This window comes from Pristiophorus japonicus, chromosome 7 (assembly GCF_044704955.1).
Source record: "Pristiophorus japonicus isolate sPriJap1 chromosome 7, sPriJap1.hap1, whole genome shotgun sequence".
NCBI lineage: Eukaryota > Metazoa > Chordata > Chondrichthyes > Pristiophoridae > Pristiophorus > Pristiophorus japonicus.
Genome location: NC_091983.1, coordinates 204,332,164 through 204,358,970, shown reverse-complemented (window position 1 = coordinate 204,358,970; position 26,807 = coordinate 204,332,164). Strand labels below are relative to the sequence as shown.

The window sequence follows — 26,807 nt, the reverse complement described above, 5'->3', positions numbered from 1 at the left end:
CTCCTTCTATGATTATATAATTTAATGGTTTGAAATCAGAGTAAATTATCATGCCAAAATATATAAATACATTAGTGTATCTTTCTTCTGTTTCTTATGTCTGCTATTCAGTGTGATGCAGTGCTTTCCTATCCATTAACGAAGCCACCTATTTTCATCTTTAATATCAACTATCTCTAGGCTTACCTCACCACACTGCGGTTAAAATGCCTATCCGTATCCTCACCACCTACAAGCTGGATTTTTTTTCAAATTCCAACTCATCCAAATTTTTACCGTCTGCACCCTATTCTGTACTGAGTCTTGCTCATCCATCACCCCTGTCCTCACTGATCTCCACTGGGTTCCCAGCTCCAGTGTGTTGATTTTAAAAGTCCTCTTTATTCATTTAAAAAAATTACCCATGGCCTCACTCCATCCTATATTTGCAACTCCCTCCAGCCCAATTTTCCAACTTGAATTTTCTGGTCTTCGAACTATGGCTTACTGTGTTTTAACATCTTCCCACCAGCACACCCCACTCCATCATCAGTGGCATACCTTTCAGCCATTATGGTTTTGCAATTCTCTTGCTAAATTCCTCTGCATTGCTACAATTTTCCCAACCTTCAAAAGCCTCCTTAAAACCTATTGGTTTGTCCACATCTTTGATCTCCTCCCCTAACTCTTTTAACTCATGCTTGGAATCCATTCCTGCCTCTTTGCCGCCCTTTTTGTGAATTGTTGCAGGATGTTTCTGTGCATTAAAGGTGCTATATAAGTGTCAGTTGTTGTTGCTACTGTAGGTGGCATTACAACAGGATTTAGTTGGAGACAGCTGTAACAAGGACAGATATGTCATAAAATTGATCGAGTGGTTGCCAGGAGTATAAGTACACTTAGAAATTACACGGGGCCACTAACAGATTGCAGAGATCTCGCTGATGTCCTAGTCAATATTTATCCCTCAACCAATGTCACTAAAACATATTATCTGATCATTATCACAATGCTGTTTGTGGGACCTTGCTGTGCGCATTTTCGCTGTTTTGTTTCCCACATTGTAACAGTGATTACAATTCAAAACTACTTCATTGGCTCTAAATTGCTTTGGGGCGTCCTGAGCTCGTCAAAGGCGCTTTATATATGTAAGTTGTTCTTTTAGTCTCTTTTTGTTACAAGACAGTATCTGTGGTCCTTTTATGGGATTGAGGGGTAAGTGGAATTTCCTTGAGGTCATCTTAATCACAGGTGTTGCCCCTAAGAAAGTTCCCCCTTCGGACTGATTTTGTTCCGTGCTGGGGATTTCCACCAGCTGAACACAAATTTAATTTGTTGGCTTAAAAAAATTCAATTCAACCAGGTTGAATATAAGATTTCATGCTGTGGAGTTCTTCCACTCCTAGGGCTACATTTATGTTGTACCCTTACTGCTGGGAGGCCAATGGCTCTCCATGGTAATGAGCAACTTATCTGGTATTTTTAAATGACAGCTGCATTCGACATATGTAGCAAATAATGACAAATGGAAAATTGCAGATTTCATTTTGACAACTCTGACTAAATATTTTTTCCAGGATGATTCAAAATGTGTCAATAAACTCACTACGAAAAAGCACTGACATTCACCTATGACGTGCTACGAATTAGTATTTATAACACAAGGCATGCTAGTGCCCTCAGTGCTTTTCTCAACAGCTCTTTCTGGGTTAAATGCTGTGTAGGAGAAAATAAGCAACAGGTCTGATGCAAAGGAACATGGTTTAATATGGTCAGATGCCTGGCAACTGTTGCATAATCAACCTTGATGGCTATATTTATGATACTCCATTTGTTTTTTATTTCAGTGGGAATGAAGCATTGAGACTTTATTACAACCTTACGGTTTTGTCTTTTTTTTAACTAAAAAAGGAAGGGAAATTCACTTCTCTGGGTCAGTACTGCTTTGATTCTCGTGGTTGTAAATGCCAGCACGAGTATTAAATCAGCTCCACATCATCACAGCGAATGGGAAGAGAGGCCTTGTAAATACCAGACTGTAGGGGAACTGGATGATGGCACCAATGTGCTGAAGACTCATTTCAGAGTTCACCAATGCTGACGTAACCACAGTAACAATAGTCTCAGATTTTCCCCCTTATTCTTTTGTATTGTTCCTATGGTGATTGCACCACCCTCTGTGTTTATTGTGTTTGACATTTCACTGAAACAATACAAATGAACAGAAATGTGAAGGCTTCATTCCCATTGCACAGATCTAGCTATATAAATCCAATTGGTGCCATGGGAAATGCCGTGTGTGTTTTTATTTTTACCCTTTAGTTTTCTTGCCGCCCCAGCTTTCTCCCTTTTCCCTTCTTCTGACAATGCTGACGTTTGGTGGGTTACAGTTCGACAAGCACCAGAAACCCTCTGATACCTCACCCGAATATCCATTCCTCGTGTATGATCCTAGAAAGTAGTGCCAGCAAGCTGTTTGACCACAGTGCACATCACAACCAAATTCGATCCTTGCACTTTCCAGCACGGGGTGACTGGGTAGCAATTAAAATTCCTCCATGAAGCACAACCAACTGTACTCATGAAGCAGTAGGTCAGTGGTTGCACTCTCGCCTCTGCATCAGAAGGTTGTAGGTTCAAATCCCACTCCAGAGACTTGAGAACAAAATCTAGGCTGACACTCCAGTGCAGTACTGAGGGAGTGCTGTATTGTCGAAGGTACCGTCTTTCAGATGGGACGTTAAAGTCATCTCTGGTAGATGCAAAAGATCCCATGGCACTATTTCAAAGGGAGTTCTCTCTGGTGACATGGCCATTATTTATCCCTCAACCAACACCACTAAACATTTTTAAAGCCCCTATGAGTTTACTACCTCCACTGTTTGAGCTTGATCTGCGCTCAGGCTGAAGTTGGAACTGGATACCAGCGTGTCTCTTTCCCAGTTGAAAGGAAAGGCCCAAGTCTGCATTTCTGTTTTCATTTCCCGTCCCTCCCATCCATTCTCTGCTAAGTGTCCTGTATCGACACCGCAAGTTTTTTTCTCTTTGAGCATAGGCACAGTGAAGTGAATCTGTTATCGAGATGAGCAACAACAAAAACTTCAATTTTTATAGCGCCTATGATATAGAGAACACCCTAAGGCGCTTTGCAAATGAGCATTAAAATGGATTGATGGATAAGTGCTTGTGACTAGATCCACAAGAACAAAGATAAGAATTCTTAAAGAAAGTTTTAGACAGTGTATTCAATAGCTATGTTTTGTCAGGGTGGGGTGAAACAGAGATCTATGTACCCAATGCTTGCTACTGTAATGTGGAGTATATGATCTTTAGAGATGGAATAGCTGTCTGCAACCGATTTATAGGAAAGAGTCTGTTCTTAGATTCCATAAAGACCTCAACATTTTACCTTCTGAAATCAAAGAAACCAAAAACCACATCCCCAGTGTGTAACTTCTTGTAATCCTGCATGCTGCAATATTGAGAGTAAACCATCTGTGGAAGGAATCTCTCTCAAGTTAGCACCAGTGGCTAGAAGTGCAACTGAAAGAAAATGTTTCAGGTGTTACCTTTCATCAGTTCATGAGGGGTATTCATGAAACAATCTACATTTTTAAATTTCAGATGCCCACAAGCCTGCTATACTTTTATTTTAGACTTCAAGTATTTGTAGTCTTCCCTTTTTAACCAAAGCATCAGAGGTTGTTGCATATACAAGTGTCCTGCAAAAAGGAGAAGTGCCTATTAAGAAAGGGCACGTTTATCAAATCATAGCAAGCATTGGCTCATCCTGTTGTTTTGTTGCAGGCAGAGATCTTAACCGGCATTGAAGTGTCCAACATAGAGGATGCTGGGAAGGCAGGCACCATACTGCTGGAGAAGGGCTGCAGTTCTGTGATCATCACTTTGGGAGCAGAGGGCAGTGTGCTGATGTCGCTGGCCAAGCGGGCTCCTTGCTACATTCCCACAAGAAAAGTAAAGACAGTGGATACTACGGTATGCTTTATGATTTAACAGCTCTGCCCTAGGGTTTAATTGAAAGAACAAAGTACTGTGACTAATACAAACCTCTGGCCAGAGGATGGAGGCTATTTTGTGGTTAAACATGATATCATTCTTGCATTCCTTGACATTTCACAGTTCAAAGCCTTCAACTTTTATTACAAATAAAAAGTTAGATGAAATTTCAAATTACAGAAACGCTTCTGAGAATAATGCGTAGCTGAAAATTGCCTGGAGCTTCGGTACTGTATTAAAAGAGATGAAAGCTTTACAACCTACGCATATTTTGAATTACTCAAAATGTTCACGTCTCAATTGATTGCTTCTGTCAGACTGGTGAAGTGTGCCTTCTCAATCCCCCCGCCCCAAAAAAACCATTTCTTGTGTATAGCTTCCCTTTCAGAGATTTAACATCACACCAATTTTGACGAGTCCATTTATTTAGCCGATCTGAAACCAGTGTTGAATTAGCCCTGATGTGTTGCAACTGGTTCAAAACAGAAAGTACGGTTCTATTGTGCTCATTGGATCCCCGAGCAGGTCTGTTGCTCCTCTGATGGGTACAATTCTTTAGCTATTGGATTTCGTGCACGGTGAGGGAGATAAATTCTGGCCTGCCATGGTTTAGGGAAGGCAGAGATGTATTAAGCCAGGTTAACCAGCAAGAACAGAAATGCTTCCAGAGTTACAAGGAAAAACCAACCCCAGGAGCCACGCCACCCACTTCAAGTTTTCCTTTTTAAACTTAGTATATAGCATTGTAGCATAGTGGTTATGTTACTGGATGAGTAATCCAGAGTGCCTGGACTAATGATCTGGAGATAGGAGTTCAAATCCCAACATGGCATTTAAATTCAATTAATTAAATAAAAAGTTAGTATCAGTAATGATGACCATGAAATGACCATGTAAAAACCCATCTGCTTCACTAATGTCTAAGGAAATCTGCCATCCTTACCTGGTCTAGCCTATATGCGACTCACAGCAATGTGGTTGACTCTTAACTGCCTTCTGAAGTGGCCTCGCAAGTCACTCAGTTGTAGAAGGTGGTTTATCCCCACCTTCTCGAGGGCAATTAGGGATGGGCAATAAATACTGGTCTTGCCACATCCCATGAACAAATAAATATTACTCAGTTAAAAATTGAAAGAGAGGTCTTAACTATAACATATTATTATACAAACTAATGTGAACAATTAATTATTGTTTGTATTGACTTATTCATTTCTTTGAAACTATTGCAGATCTCAGAAAGATTTTAGATAACTGTCCTAACATACTGTATGACATAAGATCTGTTCTAGATATTGGTGCTTTATTTCAGGGTCATTATGGATTTGTAACGTGTAATTCAAAGACTCCCTACCTTATGTAGGCATGGTGTAGCAAATTTAATTAAGAAGAAAGAAATGCTATTGGTGTGAAGTATGGCTCAAATGATCTACACAGTTTGTGAGGGTCTATTTGCATTTCATACCCTATAAATCTGTAGACTGTAGTGTCACTAATATTTGGGGGCGGGGAGGGGTGTGCATAATACTACTTGTAAATATTAAAATGTTAAATAAAAATTTTCAATATATATTTATATATATAAGTTCTATTTAAGGCACTTAGCCCTGTGCGCATTCTACAATTCTTGGTTTTGAAGTTAAAGAGCACCTCCTGGAAGGCACAAGATTCTCACATCTAGATGGAACAGACTCCGTGTTGCCACACTGTCATGACTTTGGGCAGCAATGTCCAAGTGGAGTGCATCTACGAGGCATTGTTGAGTTTAGTACAGTCATGTTTTACATATGCAGATTGAAGGCAGTTTTACTTCTGAAATCGAAGTGTACCAGTGAATTTTAACATACAGCTGTAGAATTAGAATTTCTAATATGGTGAATTCTTGGTCTCAACCAGTCCACTCAGGAAGGATTTGCTTGCCTTGGGTACTGTGTCATTTTCAGGTGATTATGTTTTGAAGTAAGATGATATACAGTAAGAATAACGTGGGGCAGCACATTGTTCCTGGTAGAATCTTTTCCACAGCTCATTCTCATGCAATTTTATTCTGATCCATCTAAGACTTGAATACTGCTTCCATATCTAAATAAAACTCTGCGAGCACCTCGCGCGCATTTTTGGACAGACTATAAGGAAAAGCTTGTTGTCTGATAGGCAATTCTCTACCTCACCTCTAGTCTTTGACCTATTTCTCTTCCTCTGTCGTAATCTTTGTTGTATTTACCAATACTACTTTGATCAGGGATGCAGTGAAATTGTTTCCCTTATTCCCCTTAAGTTCCAGATAATGTTCTGTACAATCTTCCAGTTCACTACTTCCCTTTGAAATCAAGACTCATCGCACAGTCTCCTACTCTAACTCTCCTCCTTATTTCCTCAGGTTTTTAAAATTTGTGTTGCCTAATCACTAATATTTAATTTTTCTCATCATCTCTCTACTCTTTTGAATGTTGATGGTGCCTTGCCCTTTCCCCTTGGTTTTTCAATTTAAAAATAAAAATAACATTTAACCTCCAAGTAACCAATTACTTTTTACCCCCATGAGAATTGGAAGGAAATTCTCCAATTTCTGACTTCTGCTGAAAGCCCTGGCTATGTAATACTGCAGTAACTTCAAACTTTGTATCCTCTTTCAATGTTTATATAGTCTTTCAATATTAGCTGACCTTAACAACCCTAAGTGAAAAAAGGTAATAAATGTTGCTTGTTTTTGAATAGACTTCACCAATGATTGGGGGATTTGGAGTTTATATGGATAGGTATAGACTGAGAGCATCAAATACTCCATGGGACACAATGGTTGCTTTGATGCTGGGACAGGGGCATGGGCAAGGTTTATCTCTGGAAGACCAACAGGCTGCTGTTGAATAGTAGAAGCGTGAAGCTGGATGAAGATTCTCAATTATCTTTCTTTTCGGGAATTAACTTGGTAGAGTAGAGTCTATGGGCCTGAAATTCATACCACTGGAAAGCTGGGGCTCCCCCCACCTTTTTGTGAAATTTTTTCGTGGCTGGGCCACCCCATATTCAGCTCCAAAAGTGAACAAATGGGTTCCAGCGCTAATGAACCCTTCCAAAGTGGATTTTTCAGCGGTGTAGCTGTCTTAATTTGAGAAATTCAGCATGCAGGTAAGGGTTTCTAACGAGCCAGCTTCTTCCAAAGGCCAGGGTTTGCAGCAAGGCCCTGAGGGGGGGAAGGAGTTTGGAAGGATGGCTAGTGTAAGAGGTGCAAAGAGAGCTAACAGGTTCACTGATATGGAGCTGGAGACACTGATGGACGGTGTGGAGGACAGAATACTGTTTCCTGACGTGGGGAGACCTGGCAGACAGGAAGTACATAATGTATGGAGGGAGATTACAGGGGAGGTGTCAGGCACCTCTATATATGTGAGGACGCACCCTGCCAGGAGGGTGCTGACCACTCTGCACCCGGCCCTTCCAGGGTGGCGATGGGTCGACGCCCTAGCTCTGGGGCGACGGGGATCCTCCTCCTCCTGCGCCTCCTGCACCTCCTCCTCATCAGGTAGTACTGCTGGCTTGACCTCCAGCGGCTGTCCCCTCATGATGGCCAGGTTGTGCAGCATGCAGTAGACCACGACGATGATGGAGACCCATTGAGGAGAGTATTGCAATGTGCCACCAGAGTGGTCCAGGCACTGGAACCTCTGCTTAAGGATGCTTATGCACTGCTCGATGATGCACCTGGTGGTATAATGAGCGTCATTGTAGGCATGCTCTGGCGCTGTCCTGGGGTTCTGTAGTGGAGTGAGCAGCCAAGTGGACAGGGGATATCCCTTGTCCCCAAGCAGCCAACCGCAATCCTGATTCGAGCTGGTGAAGACGGCGGGCACATTGGTCTGGCGCAGAATGAAGGAATCATGGCTGCTGCCTCCCTTGTCCGCTGCCTCTCTGCACGGTGCGATGGCGACGCCTTCTCCTGCGTGCCGCCCTGCTTCTGAGCAGGTGTACCAGGTGTCACCCTCTCAACACTCCTCCCGTCCTCAGAGTGAACCCTGCCAAGCAGGTCTCTGCAGTTCACAGGCCTCCACTAAAGAGTCAGAGCTGAAAGTTGTACAAAATGATGTGCAAACCTTTGAGCAGCAATCAGTAGGTTTAATGGAGCCAAAACAATTAATACAACTATATGAAAAGCTAAATACTGCGGATGATGGAATATGACCTAAAAACACTAGTAATTAATAAAACTATATAAAAAGCTAAATACTGCGGCCCATGGAAAACGACATTAAAAACACTAATGACTAATAAAACTATTTACCTATCAAAGGGCCCCAGCGGTGTCGATTCGAGCACCGCATCGAAAACCTTGCCATGGCACTGCCAGGAAAAGTCCTACCTTTAGCTGTGGTAGTCCCTTTCCAGCAGCCCACACACTGCTTCCCTCTCAGCTGGAAAGTCACCTTTACAGCGGCTTCACCGCGCCGTTTCCGGCGGAAGTAAACACCGCTTAAATCCTCCCCGAGCTGAATATGGCTCGGCGAGGGAAAATCATCGGACCGCGGCAGATCAAACCCCGCGGTACCGTCCCTTTAGGGACAGTGAATTTCGGGCCCTATGTATTACAAATTTAGAGTCTTGGGTTAGATTTTTTCTTGGATCCAGCAGTGCTGATCACTCACATACCCAGGGTTGTAACAGTAATATCCAATTGTGATCTAAAATGGATATTCATATCTTTTGTACTTGTGCTTCTTCAATCTCTTCAAAGGCAGACCAGATAAGGCCAGGTAGAAGTCACTAATCTGCTTTATTTCACAGAGGATGATTATACAGAGCAACAGTTATGATCAGATTCACTTTATTCAACTTGTTTTTTAATACAAAATAACAAACACACTGGCGTTATTCTGGCTGAAGGGGTTAAATAACTGCTATGTTTGAAAGTTTGGATTTAGCATACAACTTTGAGTCTAATGCTGATTACCATAATTTGAACTTGCTTGGAGGTGCTAAACCAGACATTTGCAGGTTTAGCAGTCAAGTGCTGATTAGGCACAATTTTCGTAGAGTAGTATATGTGGGCCCCTCACACCCACTTCCACTAAACATGTGTAGTGCTCTGGCTGGCACACAGTGGCACATCGTAGGATGGCTCAGGGACCGATGGAGAGGGTGCACAGGTTCTCAGGCAAGGCACTGGAGGTTCTGGTGGATGAGATCCAGAGGAGGAGCTTTGTCCTGTAGCCGCAGGGGGATAGGACGCCACCTTGCCCTCCTGTCCCTCTCTCCTGCAGCAGCTGGTACTGCTCTGCTTGGCATCATGTCCTCCTCCCATTCCTCAACCAGACCAAGGGGGACCCCAGCAAGATGCCCATGACCAAGCACTCTGGTGGTTGTTAGGAGAGTGCATTAGTTGAAGCGCTATCCACCAAAATGCCATTGAGCCTCTTTAATGAACGCTAGCAGACATTTTAAGCAACAATCAGCCCCGTAACGAGCCTCCAGGCAGCCGTTCCTAGTGCAGGCTTCAACTCCTTTACCAAGATGCCGTCTTACGCTAAACGCAGGCTAAACCAGTGTTACAGCTTAAGACCCCATTTTGGTCACCTCAGAGGCTCTTTAGAGCCTAAAGTATCTGGAGGAAATCGTCCCCACTGTACCCGCACGATATTTTCCACATTTATTTGACTTTAAAAAAAGATGAGTTATTGTGTTATTTTGGTCTTGATATGTGAGCCGTGCTTTTCTCTAGTTGCTCTTAAAATGGTGATGGGCATTCTTCCTGAACCACTGTTCATGAACCATTTATGGTGAATTCTTCATAATACTGAGCTTCATGGCAGTTTGATGGCTGGCTGGACTATTTTCTGGGATTGGCATACAAACTATCAAATTTATTGAATTCAATATTACTTCTCGTCATTATGGGATATGAACTCATAACTTCCAATTTGCAATTTGCTAGTCCAACAACATAACCACTAGGCTACTGTATCCTTTTTTAAGTAATGCTGCATCTGGACTGTACAATGCTTTTTAAAATGATTTATACTTTTAAATCATGCAATCCCTAATCAGAGTGTGACAGGGTCTGGTGTTTTGCCATTTTTAGTGCCAGGGGTCTAGCCCCTCCTATTCAACAAGCAGCCAGCAGTCAGTACTGTATTTCCTGAATAAAAAGAACAGTAGAGTATGAAATAAGATACTTTACTTGCTGAGCATGGATAGAAACATAGAAACAGAGAAAATAGATGCAGGAGTAGGCCATTTGGCCCTTCGAGCCTGCACCGCCATTCAATGAGTTCATGGCTGAACATGCAACTTCAGTACCCCATTCCTGCTTTCTCGCCATCCCCCTTGATCCCCCAAGTAGTAAGGATTACATCAAACTCCTTTTTGAATATATTTAGTGAATTGGCCTCAACAACTTTCTGTGGTAGAGAATTCCACAGGTTCACCACTCTCTGGGTGAAGAAGTTTCTCATCATCTCGGTCCTAAATGGCTTACCCCTTATCCTTAGACTGTGACCCCTGGTTCTGGACTTCCCCAACATTAATAAGAACATAAGAATTAGGAACAGGAGTAGGCCATCTAGCCCCTCGAGCCTGCTCCACCATTCAACAAGATCATGGTTGATCTGGCCGTGGACTCAGCTCCACTTACCCGCCCGCTCCCCATAACCCTTAATTCCCTTATTGGTTAAAAATCTATCTATCTGTGATTTGAATATGTTCAATGAGCTAGCCTCAACTGCTTCCTTGGGCAGAGAATTCCACAGATTCACAACCCTCTGGGAGAAGAAATTCCTTCTCAACTCGGTTTTAAATTGGCACCTCTGTATTTTGAGGCTGTGCCCCCTAGTTCTAGTCTCCCCGACCAGTGGAAACAACCTCTCTACCTCTATCCTGTTTATCCCTTTCATTATTTTAAATGTTTCTATAAGATCACCCCTCATCCTTCTGAACTCCAACGAGTAAAGACCCAGTCTACTCAATCTATCATCATAAGGTAATCCCCTCATCTCCGGAATCAGCCTAGTGAATCATCTCTGTACCCCCTCGAAAGCTAGTATATCCTTCCTTAAGTAAGGTGACCAAAACTGCACACAGTACTCCAGGTGCGGCCTCACCAATGCCCTGTACAGTTGCAGAAGGACCTACCTGCTTTTGTACTCCATCCCTCTCGCAATGAAGGCCAACATTCCATTCGCCTTCCTGATTACCTGCTGCACCTGCAAACTAACTTTTTGGGATTCATGCACAAGGACCCCCAGGTCCCTCTGCACCGCAGCATGTTGTAATTTCTCCCCATTCAAATAATATTCCCTTTTACTGTTTTTTTTTCCAGGGTGGATGACCTCACATTTTCCGACATTGTATTCCATCTGCCAAACCTTAGCCCATTCGATTAACCTATCTAAATCTCTTTGCAGCCTCTCTGTGTCCTCTACACAACCCGCTTTCCCACTAATCTTTGTGTCATCTGCAAATTTTGTTGCACTACACTCTGTCCCCTCTTCCAGGTCATCTATGTATAGTGTAAACAGTTGTGGTCCCAGCACCGATCCCAGTGGCACACCACTAACCACCGATTTCCAACCCGAAAAGGATCCATTTATCCCGACTCTCTGCTTTCTGTTTGCCAGCCATTTCTCTATCCATGCTAATACATTTCCTCTGACTCCGCGTATCTTCATCTTCTGCAGTAACCTTTTGTGTGGCACCTTATCGAATGCCTTTTGGAAATCTAAATACACCACATCCATCGGTACACCTCTATCCACCATGCTCGTTATATCCTCAAAGAATTTTAGTAAATTAGTTACACATGATTTCCCTTTCATGAATCCATGTTGCGTCTGCTTGATTGTACTATTCTTATCTAGATATCCTGCTATTTCTTCCTTAATGATAGCTTCAAGCATTTTCCCCACTACAGATGTTAAACTAACCGGCCTATAGTTACCTGCGTTTTGTCTGCCCCCTTTTTTAAACAGAGGTGTTACATTAGCTGCTTTCCAATCCGATGGTACCTCCCCGGAGTCCAGAGAATTTTGGTAGATTATAACGAATGCATCTGCTATAACTTCTGCCATCTCTTTTAATACCCTGGGATGCATCAGGACCAGGGGACTTGTCTACCTTGAGTCCCATTAGCCTGTCCAGCACTACCCCCTAGTGATAGTGATTGTTTCAAGGTCCTCCTTCCCACATTCCCGTGACCAGCAATTTTTGGCATGGTTTTTGTGTCTTCCACTGTGAAGACCGAAGCAAAATAATTGTTTAAGGTCTCAGCCATTTCCACATTTCCCATTATTAAATCCCCCTTCTCACCTTCTAAGGGACCAACATTTACTTTAGTCACTCTCTTCCGTTTTATATATCGGTAAAAGCTTTTACTATCTGTTTTTATGTTTTGCGCAAGTTTACTTTTGTAATCTATCTTTCCTTTCTTTATTGCTTTCTTAGTCATTCTTTGCTGTCGTTTAAAATTTTCCCAATCTTCTAATTTCCCATTAACCTTGGCCACCTTATACGCATTGGTTTTTAATTTGATTCTGTCCTTTATTTCCTTGGTTATCCATGGCTGGTTATCCCTTCTCTTACCGCCCTTTTTCACCGGAATATATTTTTGTTGAGCACTATGAAAGAGCTCCTTAAAAGTCCTCCACTGTTCCTCAATTGTGCCACCGTTTAGTCTGTGTTTCCAGTCTACTTTTGCCAATTCTGCCCTCATCCCACTGTAGTCCCCTTTGTTTAAGCATAGTATGCTCGTTTGAGACTCTACTTCCTCACCCTCAATCTGTATTACAAATTCAACCATACTGTGATCACTCATTCCGAGAGGATCTTTTACTAGGAGATTGTTTATTATTCCTGTCTCATTACACAGGACCAAATCTAAGATAGCTGCTCCCTTGTAGGTTCTGTAACATACTGTTCTAAGAAACAATCCCGTATGCATTCTATGAATTTCTCCTGCAGGCTACCCCGTGCAATTTGATTTGACCAATCGATATGTAGGTTAAAATCCCCCATGATTACTGCCGTTCCTTTTTCACATGCCTCCATTATTCCCTTGATTATTGTCCGCCCCACCGTGAAGTTAATATTTTATTGGGGTCCTATAAACTACGCCCACCAGTGACTTTTTCCCCTTACTATCTCTAATCTCCACCCACAATGATTCAACATTTTGATCATTAGAGCCAATATCGTCTCTCACAACTGCCCTGATATCATCCTTCATTAACAGAGCTACCCCACCTCCCTTCCCCTCTTGACTATCTTTCCGAATTGTCAGATACCCCTGTATGTTTAATTCCCAGTCTTGGCCACTCTGCAACCACGTTTCAGTAATGGCCACCAAATCATACCCATTTGTAATGATTTGTGCCGTCAACTCATTTACTTTGTTTCGAATGCTGCCTGCGTTTAGGTAAAGTGTTTTAATACTAGTTTTTAAACCATGATTTTTTGTTTTGACCCCTCCTGCAGCCCCTTTATATTCATACATATTGTCCCTTCCTATCACCTTGTGGTTTACACTTACCCCAGTGCTACTCTGCTCTGTTGCCTCCTGCCTTTTGCATTCTTTCTTGGGGTTCTGTTCATCTGAGCTCTCACCCACCCTAACTAGCTCAGAGCCCTCTCCTGGGTTCCCATCCCCTTGCCAAGCTAGTTTAAAGCCCTCCCAACCGTACTATCAAAACTACCCGCGAGAACATTGGTCCCGTCTCTGTTGAGGTGTAACCTGTCCGACTTGTACAGGTCCCACCTACCCCAGAAGTGGTCCCAATTGTTCAGGAAACTAAAGCCCTCCCTCCTACACCAATGGGAGAGTGGAGAGCACTAGTTCCAACTGTCACAGGATGGGAGAGTAGAGAGCACCAGTTCTAACTGTCGCAGGACAGGAGAGTGAAGAGCACCAGTTCCAACTGTCACAGGAGAGAGAGTGGAGAGCACCAGTTCCAACTGTCACAGGACGGGAGAGTGGAGAACACCAGTTCCAACTGTCACAGGACGGGAGAGTGGAGAGCACCAGTTCCAACTGTCACAGGACGGGAGAGTGGAGAGCACCAGTTCCAACTGTCACAGGACGGGAGAGTGGAGAACACCAGTTCCAACTGTCACAGGACGGGAGAGTGGAGAGCATCAGTTCAAATGTCACAGGACGGGAGAGTGGATAAACCAATGCATTTGTCAGCAAGATCAGCATGGAAACTGTGGGCAAAAATAGAGGTCAATCTACTACAGTGGAGACATTCTGGCTTTAGGGCAGTATCGAATAGGCCACCCGTTATACTCCCTGCCTGTTGTTCTCCGTTCCATTGACTTCAATAGAACTGAATATCAAGTGGGACATATAACAGGTGGTGATACTATACTGCCTGTTTGGCGCTACTGCCGAAGACCAATTTCTACTCCAATGTATTGGCTATGCTCCAGTATGAATCAGAAACATGGAGGTCCAACAAAGCCATCCAAAAGAAGCTCAACAGCTTCCATTGTAAATGCCTGGCCAACTCTTTAACATCCGATGGTTTAACAAAGTGACAAGTGAAAGTGTTCTTTAGATAGCACAGATACCATCACTGACTATAACAGTCTGAGAGAGAAGATGGCCCTGTATTGGTCACAGTCTAAGAATACCTGACACAAGAATCCCTAAGCAGACATGGAATTGGAAGCCACAAAGGAAAGTGGTAATCTGTGGCACCCTGCAGATCAGCCATGATCTTATTAAATGGCGGAGCAGGCTCGAGGGGCCGAATGGCCTACTCCTGCTCCTATTTCTTATGTTCTTATGTTCTTCTACCTTGTCCTTAATAATGGAGGCAGGACAGGAGCAAGAGGAAGAGGAAATGACTGAGGAATGCAGCATAAGAAGACCAACTAGGAGGTACCAGAGTCTACAGACCACACGCTTACTTAATGATGTCTTTGACAAGGAAGCAATTATTCTGTAAGGAGGTATAAAAGGAACTCTGTCTCCTGTTGCAATGAACCTCAATTCTATCAATAACAAAAAGAAACTGCTAATTTTAGAACATTAGACTTCATATAAAAAGTGGTTTTACTGTACAGATACATATTTACGTTGTGCCTAACCCTGGTGCCTGTGTGTGCTGCCTATCCTGGTACTAAGCCATGGTGATTCCTGAGCGCAAGAAATGCCAATGGTGCTCGGCTGCACTGTATCAATGAACCTCTTGGAAGCAAAATTACCTTCCTCTCAAGGCTTCTGAGTCCCAGGAGGACTCATCAACAGGCTGCATCTCTACTGCAGGTGTGTGGGCAGCCTGGTTCTGTATCCTGGCATCTACATGAGCACGCATCTGAGGGAGCTAGCTGGAGAAGTCATATGAAATGACATTAGGACAGGTAACAGTACTATGAAGGCAGATTCCAGCCATGCCACTTGTGCTGTGTTCTAGATCTGAGTGCCCACTGATCAGCAGACCTGATGGTATCATTTAGATCCTGAAAATTCTGAGAGATGTTGCCCCAAAGCTCTTAGAAGCCACTTTACATCTCTCAAGGCCTGAAGACCAATGGTCAGTTTAGTCAGTTTGGATGAACTGGCTGGTCTGGAGACCTCCCTTGCCAGGATGGACGGATGGAGGTGTTTGTGATGCCATGTTACGCTGTGTTGAATCCTTGGGTATTGGCATTGAGGATAGTATTGGAGTTTTCCATGATTTGTGTCATCTGTCTCAGGCCCTCCAATATAATCCTCACTGCATGCATGAGGGTGATGCTCATCCAGTATCTTTCTTGTTTGAGCAGGAGCCCAAAGAACTTAATCTGCAGGCTCGGGAGCCAGAGGCTTTTGATGGTATGCAGTCTGTCTTCCTTTCAGTTGGTAAACTTTCCTAAATCAGCTTTGGCATTTAAATTACTACCTTCCTATTCTTTGCAGTAGTCCATTATTGCCACCACTTTTTTGCACAACAGTCAGAAGTTTAAAGAAGAAGGGAGAGAGTCGGGATTCTTGGTATGTTATACTATGATGTGTTTTATTTCCCTAGAAATGAAATAAATAGCCTTATTAAATGGCAATGAATATCTTTTCAGTAAAATACATTGTGCTTTCACTAGATATATTCACGTAGGCTGTATATTATTAACATGATACAACATGACAATTGCATGAACATTTAATTAATCTTTGGCCACTTTTTAAATATTATGTAAGAACAATCAAAATCAAAGCTTGGTAAAAGCTTACTGAGGTGTTCTTGCAAGTTCTTTCAGGTCTTCCATTAAACTAAGTGCTCACAGTAAAACTTTTAATTCATCTCCTGTCATCCACCTGAGCAGGTCCCTCACCACAGATCGAAAGATAAGAAGACAAGACAGATCCTCAAACATCTGTTCTGAACCCTGCAAACTTTTTGGGCCATCACAATAATTACAACTTTAGTTCTAGTGATATGTAATAAATTGATGCAGTAATTATAGAGTAAATTTGATACTGCGTTGCAATAGCCCAGCACTACAGCTTTTGTGATGCAACTTCCAGTTATTGTGCTTCTCTGACAGTTGGCTCAGGCTGTCCAAATCAAACCTACAGATAAAATAAAGAGCCTGTGTGCATACATCCAGAAACCTCAATACAAGCACCTTATTATATAAGTTCCCCTGATGCGTTAATGGGTATAGGACTGAGCCCCACAAGCCCAGAAGATACCTGGTGCAGACTCTGGTTTGATCTAGTTCCACTCAACAAGAGGGACAAAACCACTCCTGATTTCTGCCTACTCACTGCTGCTAGAGAGTGCATGTGCATGTGTGTGGTTGTTGGGGTGTGAGAACAGGACTGGACTTGGTTGAAAAGTCTGTCGTGCTGGTGAATGAGGACTGCCAGTTCCAGTGAATCTAGCCCTGAGTCAACGCCTTCAGGAGAGGAGGGGAAAACATTTTTTTTAATTGTCAGTTTAAGGTAATGTAATCCAAAGCAATATGTAGTCATTCCAGACTCGTATTTATTCCATCAAATGAAGTGGGAAAGATCACATTTAACTTTTTAAATTTAACTCATTAAGTTTTGATCATATTTATTCAAAAAATTACAATCCTGCCCTAAACAGGCCAATTGCATAAAACCCCAACTTCTGTGTTGATTTAGGTTTCATTAGATTCTATGTTTTACAATATTTGGAGGATTTTTCTCCAAATTATCACCTGTTTTGGGGCGATAAACAGAGTACAATGGGTTCTTACAGGCTACCTCCCCAAACTACCTCTAAAAAACTGCAGCTGAATTATTCTCCCAAAAAAGAGCCAGTTGCCAGAGCCCCGGTCCACCACAAATAAATGGGGTTAAGGGGGTGTGGCTAATCTATCTGAGCCTTTCCCCAACTCCCACCCCAACCTCACCCCAATTAATTACCACTACAATATAAGTGGCAGCAGGTATCCTTGAGGAGGATAACACATTAAGAAGGCCATTTTATGTGGTGCTGCTAAAGGTTGGTGTTACTTTATCTGTATGTCTATCTTTTTAGTACGTTGGAGGCTCAGGCTGCGAGTTTCACTCAGTTCTGCTCAAAGTACTGCTTTGCATTATATTCAAAAAGGAGTTAGATGAAGTCCTTACTACTAGGGGGATCAAGGGGTATGGCGAGAAAGCAGGAATGGGATACTGAAGTTGCATGTTCAGCCATGAACTCATTGAATGGCGGTGCAGGCTAGAAGGGCCGAATGGCCTACTCCTGCACCTATTTTCTATGTTTCTATGTTGCATTATGGAGATAACTAGATTGGAGGCTCTTAGAATAGGTATCACAGGAGACGTCTCTTCCCTATGTATTCAAACCCACACACCAGGGTCTCCAGACGAAGAATGTCACACATAAACTCTTCTGACCGTTAATGTCTCAGAAGGCTGGGCTTCCCCTATAGGCTGTTGGGCAAATATTGCAACCGCTGGCTAAAGACCAGGAGCTCACTTCCACTTTCACCAAGAGAACAGCATTGTCTGTACCAGTCAAAGTCACTACTGCCTTGCATTTCTTTACGACTGGATTCTTCCAGGCACCATCAGGGGACCTTTGCCACATTAGTCAGGCAACTTCTCACCACAGCATCATGAATGCTCTATTCAGGAGTGCTGAGCAATTCAGATCCTTCATAATGGAAACAGACAAAGGGGGAGAGCTGTCCAGTGCTGGTAGGTTCCGACAAGTGCAAAGAGCAATTGGCAGAATTCATTTGCCACTTAAATCCCCAAATGACTACCCCTTCAATTTTATGAATCATTCTAATAATTGCAATACCAATTGCCTAATCCTGCACTTAAATGCCAAATACTAGGAAGGTGCCATGACCGTTTTATCACGGGACAATCCACCACGCCAGCCCTGGTAGCTTTTAGCCATGTATTCAGATGGTTGATTGGTGATTAGGGCAATCCTTTGCAGTCATGGCTGATGATTTTGATATGGCTTCCATGGACAGAGGGAGTAACACATACTATGCAACTAAATGAAGCATCATGTAGGAATTCTTAAATTCTGTCTTAAGTCCTTGGCTAAATCTGGTGGGACCCTGCAATACAGTCAAGCGGGAGTCTTAAGAATCATCGTAGCTTCCTGCATTCCACATCATATTGCAATGAAGAAAGGCTTCTTCTGGAAGCTCAACTTGATGGTGATGAAACCCTTCCCGCAACATGAGGAGGGGACATGGAACAGGACTGTCAGCAGGCAGAGAAAGAAGTAAGCAACTGATAGCCTGGTGCTTTCAATAAATAAAGCATGAACTCAAAAAAAGTCAACTTGCACCTGCTTGTTCTCTCCCCACACCTTCATAAAGTCAATCACTGTCAAAGACTTCTGCCAAGTTCCTTAGTAAGACAGAATTTGCATTGTGCAAATTGAAAACATGTGCAGAAATGAACTCAGAATTCTATATGCACAAGCTGTGTTTACCTTACAGAATAATGGTCTGGATTTTGCAGTAATATTATCAGTGAGGCTATCAGCGTTCAGTTATTACGGGGTAAATCGGACAGCAACTTTTGGTGTCCGCAATTGTGCAGTTAAACACGGAAAGTTGCTGTCAGAGATGCCTCGCTCCTCCACAGGATGCGCTGTTGCAGTCCTTGCTGATAGACTCAGCACTGAAATGACTGCAACGGCATGACCTTGCTGTACCTGCCAACTTGTTCCAGAATAAAAACGGCTCAAAACATTAGGGCTGGTGCATTCAGGATTAAGTAAGTTTTTAACAGCATGCTAAGTGATAATTACTGCTGAACAAACTCTGACACTGACAAATTAATTTATAAGTGTGTAGTCTCATGCCCTCAGAAGAAAATTAGTATTGGAGATTTTTTTTTAAGTAAAAGAAAAAGTTTTACGTCTCTTTTATCTCTCTCCCTTAATCCCATCTGTATCTCACAATCATTATTTTGTTTACTGTACATCATTTAAATCTAATTTATACTTCCTGCTTTTAACTTCCTTGTTTGGACTCTGCGTGTCTCAATGAGGATTCTTCAATCTGATTGGTAAGGGTCTCGCTGTTGCTTGCTCTGCTCACAGACGCCACAGATCCCCTATAGAGGGCACCATGCTGGAAAAGATGTTGGATCAGAAGGAATCTACGCAGAGAAGCCCACGGAAAGTTTGGGCAGTAGTCAGCAAGGTGAACCGCAAGCACTGTTCCTTCGCCACTGACAGCAAAATCGGGGCCAATATAATAAACCATCTGCCCTCTCTGGTGGATGTAAGAGATCCCTTGGCATTATTTTGAAGAAAAGCAGGGAGTTGTTCCACGGTGTCCTGGCCAATATTTATCCCTCAGTCAGCATCACTAAAATGAGTTAACTGGTCATTTATCTCAATTGCTGTTTGTGGGAGCTTGCTGTGTGAAAATTGGCTGCCGCATTTCCCTACAGTACAACAGTATCGCTTCTCGGCCTTTTGGCTAAGATCTGCATAACCAACCTGACCAGCCACCATGACTTCCGGGTGGTTTCTCCCTGGTCGGGAAGGTATATGCTTACATTTTTTGTAAACAGGAGGTGGGTGGGATTGGTGACCCATCCACCTCCACGGAGGTGTGTGGGGGACCTGACCCATCCACCTCCATGGCACGAACCTGGTATTGCAGTACTTCCAGGAACGGTGCAGTGGCTCTAGGCCTTTTGGCTAAGAGCATTGGCGCAGAGTGATCCTTGACTGGTGCAGGGTGACCTCTGGCGTTTGACAAAGAATTGTAACGATTGGATAACGATTGGACATGAATTTAAAAAAAAAAAAAAAAAACAGTAACTATACTTCAAAAAGTATACTTCATTGGCTGTAAAGTGCTGTGGGATGTTGTGAGGTCATGATGGTGCTGCATAAATGCAAGTTCTTTCTTCTCGTCTCCAAGATATTCTGCAGGTTGTGGGAAATTTTCTGCAATAAGCATTGCAGTTGCAGGTCCTATCTCAACCAAATGTGAGGAAACTGTCTCCACTGTCTGCACATGAGATTGATGCTTCTTAACCATCGCTGTTTGAAGGCGGTGCCCCTGAGGTCTGGGTCCCCAGGCTCCTCAGCTGAGGGCGGTCATTTCTCCATCTCTGCGGAGGAACAGCAGTCTCTCCCTTTCCACTCCCAGTTCTTTGTGCTCACGAGTGCTTAGATCCTCACCTGGCGAAAACCCTTCCGCTCTAAGTTCATCGTGCTCCCTAGTGCAAAGCTTCTAGTAATGAAATCCCTTTGGACTCACTAGATACTTTCTCCCAAGTGGGCATGTCTGTGCTGGTGCTTGCACAAGGAAAATGTAGCAGCAGTTGAGACTGTGGATCTTGCAACAGATTATCTAACGAGACCCTGGCTTTCTCCTTTGATGGTGGGGCACAGAAGAGCTTATTTTACAGTACACACAATGTCATTGCCCCTTCTAGAAATAGCTGGATACATTGTAATACATTGAGAAAGCAAATTAGGATGAGACTACCTATAGTGAGCATGTCTCAGTTTTTACCAACCTTCTGTTGCCACCTTTCTTGCAACCTCTCCCACACACTTGCCTGCGGCCCCATGATTTGCATCACCTCCTCATCATGTGTGCTCAGGATTTACAAATTTACTGTTTCTCCCCGAGCTGTATTTCTGTAAGGAAACTTTTTCTAATAGAATCACAGAATGATTACAGCACAGAAGGTGGCCATTCGGCCAGTCAAGCCTGTGCCGGCACTCTGCAAGAGCACTTCAGTTAGTCCCCTTTCCCCATAGTCCTGCAAACTTTTTTCCTTCAGGTACTTCTTGAAAGCCAGAATTTAATCTGCTTTCACCACCCTTGCAGACAGTGCATTCCAGATCATAACCACTCGCTGAGTAAAAAAAGTTTTCCTCATGTCACCTTTTGTTCTTCTGCCAATCACCTTAAATCTGTGTCTTCTGGTTCTCGACCCTTCCACCAATGAAACAGTTTACATAGCGTAAGAACATAAGAAATAAGAGCAGGAGTAGGCCATTTGGCCACTCAAGCTTGCTCTGCCATTCAATAAGATCATACTGATCTGGTCCTGGCCTCAACTCCACTTCCCCGCACGTTCCCCATCATCATAGGCATTCCCTCGGAATCGAGGAAGACTTGCTTCCACTCTTAAAATGAGTCCTTAGGTGGCTGATCAGTCCAATACGAGAACCTCAGACCCTGTCACAGGTGGTACAGATGGTCGTTGAGGGTAAGGGAGGGGTGGGACAGGTTTGCCACACGCTCTTTCCGCTGCCTGCGCTTGATTTCACCATGCACTCGGCGATGAGACTCGAGGTGCTCAGCGCCCTCCCAGATGCACTTCCTCCACTTAGGGAGGTCTCTGGCCAAGGACACCCAGGTGTCAGTGGGGATTTTGCACTTTTTCAGGGAAGCTTTGAGGGTGGCCCTGTAACGTTTCCTCTGCCCACCTTTGGCTCGTTTGCCGTAAAGGAGTTCCGAGTAGATCGCTTGCTTTGGGAGTCTCATGACTGGCATGCGAACGATGTGGCCTGCCCAGCGGAGCTGATCAAGTGTGGTCAGTGCTTCAACGCTGGGGATGTTGGCCTGGTCGAGAACGCTAATGTTGCTATGTCTGTCCTCCCAAGGATTTGTAGGATCTTGCGGAGGCATCATTGGTGGTATTTCTCCAGCGACTTGAAGTGTCTACTGTACATGGTACAGGACTGAGCCCTGCGGCACTCCACTAGTCACTGCCTGCCATTCTGAAAAGGACCCGTTTATCCCGACTCTCTGCTTCCTGTCTGCCAACCAGTTCCCTATCCACATCAGTATATTACCCCCAATACCATGTGCTTTGATTTTGCACACCAATCTCTTGTGCGGGACCTTGTCAAAAGCCTTTTGAAAGTCCAAATACACCACATCCACTGGTTCTCTCTTGTCCACTCTACTCAAAAAATTCGAGAAGATTTGTCAAGCATGATTTCCCTTTCATAAATCCATGCTGACTTGGACCGATCCTGTCACTGCTTTCCAAATGCACTGTTATTACATTTTTAATAATTGATTCCAACATTTTACCCACTACCGATGTCAGGCTAACCGGTCTATAATTCCCTGTTTTCTCTCTCCCTGCTTTTTTAATAAGTGGGGTTACATTAGCTACCCTCCAATCCATAGGAACTGATCCAGAGTCGATAGACAGCTGGAAAATGACCACCAATGCATCCACTATTTCTAGGGCCACTTCCTTAAGTACTCTGGGATGCAGACTATCAGGCCCTGGGGATTTATCGGCCTTTGGTCCCATCAATTTCCCGAACACAATTTCCTGACTAATAAGGATTTCCTTCAGTTCCTCCTTCTCGCTAGACCCTCGATCCCCTAGTATTTCCAGAAGGTTATTTGTGTCTTCCTCAGTGAAGACAGATCCAAAGTATTTGTTCAATTGGTCTGCCATTTCTTTGTTCCCCATTATAAATTCACCTGATTCTGACTGCAAGGGACCTACATTTGTCTTCACTAATCTTTTTCTCTTCACATATCTATAGAAGCTTTTGCAGTCAGTTTTTATGTTCCCAGCAAGCTTCCTTTCATACTCCTATTTCCCCCCTCCTAATTAAACGCTTTGTTATCCTCTGCTGAATTCTAAATTTCTCCCAGTCCTTGGGTTTGCTGCTTTTTCTGGCCAATTTATATACCTCTTCCTTGTATTTAATATTATCCCTAATTTCCCTTGTTAGCCACGGCTGAGCCACCTTCCCCGTTTTATTTTTCTGCCAGACAGGGATGTACAATTGTTGAAGTTCATCCATGTGATCTTTAAATGTCTGCCATTGCCTATCCACCGTCAACCCTTTAAGTATCATTTGCCAGTCTATCCTAGCCAATGCACGTCTCATACCATCGAAGTTACCTTTCCTTAAGTTCAGGACCCTAGTCTCTGAATTAACTGTGTCACTCTCCATCTTAATGTAGAATTCTACCATATTATGGTCACTCTTCCCCAAGGGGCCTTGCACAACAAGATTGCTATTAATCCTCTCTCATTGCACAACACCCAGTCTAGGATGGCCAGCTGTCTAGTTGGTTCCTCAACATATTAGTCTAGAAAACCATCCCTTATACACTCCAGGAAATCCTCCTCCACCGTATTGCTACCAGTTTGGTTAGCCCAATCAATATGTAGATTAAAGTCACCCATGATAACTGCAGTACCTTTATTGCACGCATCCCAAATTTCCTGTTTTATGCCATCCCCAACCTCACTACTACTGTTTGGTGTTCTGTACACAACTCCCACTAGCGTTTCCTGCCCTTTGGTGTTCCGCAGCTCTACCCATACAGATTCTACATCATCCAAACTAATGCCCTTCCTTATTATTGCGTTACTCTCCTCTTTACCAGCAATGCTACCCCACTTGCTTTTCCTTTCTATCTATACTTCCTGAATATTGAATACCTCTGGATGTTGAGTTCCCAGCCTTGGTCACTCTGGAGCCATGTCTCCGTAATCAATTACATCATATCAGTTAACAGTTATCTGCGCAATCAATTCATCCACCTTATTACGAATGCTCCTCGCATTGAGACACAGAGCCTTCAGGCTTGTTTTTTTAACACTCTTTGCCCTTTTAGAATTATGTTGTAATGTGGCCCTTTTTGATTTTTGCCTTTGATTTCTCTGCCCTCCATTTTTCCTTATCTCCTTTCTACCTTTTGCTTCTGCCCCCATTTTACTTCCATCTGTCTCTCTGCATAGATTCCCATCCCTTTGCCATATTCACTACCCGCTGAAAAATGAATTCCTCCTCATTTCTGTTTTAAATGGGTGACCCCTTATTCTGAAACTATGCCTAGTTCTAGATTCCCTAATGAGGGGAAACATCCTCTCTGCATCTATCCTGTCAAGCCCCCTCAGAATATATGTTTCAGTGGGAGATCGAGCAGCGTCAGTGAGGCAGCGTGGGGAGGCCTATAAAAAGGCTCAGCGTGGTGAGTCGGAGAGGCCAGCCGATGCAGCTGCAGCAGGGGCAGAAGGCAAAAAAGAAGTAGAAAGAAGTCGAAAGGTGACGTCACAGCCAAGGGGGTAAGTGCTTGACTGGTGATTGGAGAGTAGTTTTTCTTTTCTTTTCCTTTATCAGTAAATAACCTTTTGATTTGTTGTTGCCAAATTAAGTTAATCTAGGGGTTAAGTCATGGCAGGAGAGCTCGGACACGTGTTATGCTCCCCCTGTAATATGTGAGAAGTCAGGGACGCTTCCAGTGCATCCGCCTGCAGTACCTGACAGACCGCATTGCGGCACTGGAGCTGCAGGTGGATTTACTCTGGAGCATCCACGATGCTGAAGATGACGTGAATAGCACGTTTAGCGAGTTGGTCTTACCGCAGGTAAAGGGTACACAGCCAAATAGTAAATGGGTGACCAACAGGAAGAGCAGTGCAACGAAGGTAATGCAGGGGTCCCCTGCGGTCATCCCCCTGCAAAACAGATACACTGCTTTGGGTACTGTTGAGGGGGATGACTCATCAGAGAGAACAGCAGCAGCCAAGTTCATGGCACCATGGGTGGCTCTGCTGCACAGGAGGGCAGGAAAAAGAGTGGGAGAGCTATATAGATAGGGGATTCGATTGTAAGAGGAATAGATAGGCCTTTCTGCGGCCGCAAGACTCCAGTAGGTATGTTGCCTCCCTGCTGCAAGGGTCAAGGATGTCTCAGAGCGGGTGCAGAACATTCTGAAAAGCGAGGGTGAACAGCCAGTTGTCGTGGTACATATAGGTACCAACAATATAGGTAAAAAACAGGATGAGGTCCTACGAGACAAATTTAAGGAGCTAGGAGCTAAATTAAAATTAGGACCTCAAAAGTAGTAATCTCAGGATTGCTACCAGTGCCACGTGCTAGTCAGAGTAGGAATCGCAGGATAGCTCTGATGAATACGTGGCTTGAGGAGTGGTGCAAAATGGACGGATTCAAATTCCTGGGACATTGGAACCGGTTCTGGGGGAGGTGGGACCAGTACAAACCGGACGGTCTGCACCTGGGCAGGATCGGAACCAATGCCCTAGGGGGAGTTTTGCTAGTGCTGTTAGGGACGAGTTAAACTAATATGGCAGGGGGATGGGAACCTATGCAGGGAGAGGGAAATAAAATGAAGGCAGAAGCAAAAGATGGAAAGGAGAATAATAAAAGTGGAGGGCAGAGAAACCCAAGGCAAAAAACAAAAAGGGCCACATTACAGAAAAATTCTAAAGGAAGAAAGTGTGTTAAAAAGACAAGTCTAAACGCTCTGTGCCTCAATGCAAGGAGTATTCGGAATAAGGTGGACGAATTAACTGCGCAGATAGCAGTTAACGGATATGATGTAATAGGCATCACGGAGACGTGGTTCCAGGGTGACCAAGGCTGGGAACTCAACATCCAGGGGTATTCAACATTTAGGAAGGATGGACAGAAAGAAAAAGGAGGCGGGGTGGCGTTGCTGCTTAAAGAGGAAATTAATGCAATAGTAAGGAGGGACATTAGCTTGGATGACGTGGAATCGGTATGGATGGAGCTGTGGAATACCAAAGAGCAGAAAACGCTGGTGGGAGTTGTGTACGGACCACCAAACAGTAGTAGTGAGGTTGGGGACAGCATCAAACAACAAATAAGGGATACGTGCAATAAAGGTACAGCAGTTATCATGGGTGACTTTAATCTACATATTGATTGGGCTAACCAAACTGGTAGCAATGCGGTGGAGGAGGATTTCCTGGAGTGTATTAGGGATGGTTTTCCAGACCAATATGTCGAGGAACCAACTAGAGAGCTGACCATTCTAGACTGGGTGATGTGTAATGAGAAAGGACTAATTAGCAATCTTGTTGTGGGAAGAGTGACCATAATATGGTAGAATTCTACATTAAGATGGAGAGTGACGAAGTTAATTCAGAAACTAGGGTCCTGAACTTAAGGAAAGGTAACTTCGATGGATTGAGGTGTGAATTGGCTAGAATAGACTGGCAAATGATACTTAAAGGGTTGACGGTGGATGGGCAATGGTAAACATTTAAAGATCACATGGATGAACTTCAGCAATTGTACATCCCTGTCTGGAGGAAAAATAAAACGGGGAAGGTGGCTCAACATGGCTAGCAAGGGAACTTAAGCATAGTGTTAAATCCAAGGAAGCGGCCTATAAATTGGCTAGAAAAAGCAGCAAACCTGAGGACTGAGAGAAATTTAGAATTCAGCAAAGGAGGACAAAGGGTTTAATTAAGAGGGGGGAAATAGAGTATGAGTAGAAGCATGCCGGGAACATAAAAACTGACTGCAAAAGCTTCTACAGATACATGAAGAGAAAAAGATTAGTGAAGACAAACGTAGGTCCCTTGCAGTCTGAGTCAGGTGAATTTATAATGGGGA

At 43.6% G+C, this 26,807-nt stretch overlaps 1 protein-coding gene and 1 pseudogene across 1 annotated transcript in view; both read left to right on the top strand.

Annotated features, from left to right (window-relative positions):
- The window catches only part of rbks (ribokinase), a 220,502-nt gene that overhangs the window by 151,658 nt on the left and 42,037 nt on the right, over positions 1–26,807 (top strand). Inside the window, exon 7 of the mRNA XM_070885723.1 lies at positions 3,787–3,975. Within this exon, the coding sequence (XP_070741824.1) occupies positions 3,787–3,975 (189 nt within the window). The remainder of the gene's footprint in view (positions 1–3,786; positions 3,976–26,807) is intronic.
- On the top strand, positions 19,871–20,101 carry LOC139267619 (U2 spliceosomal RNA; annotated as a pseudogene).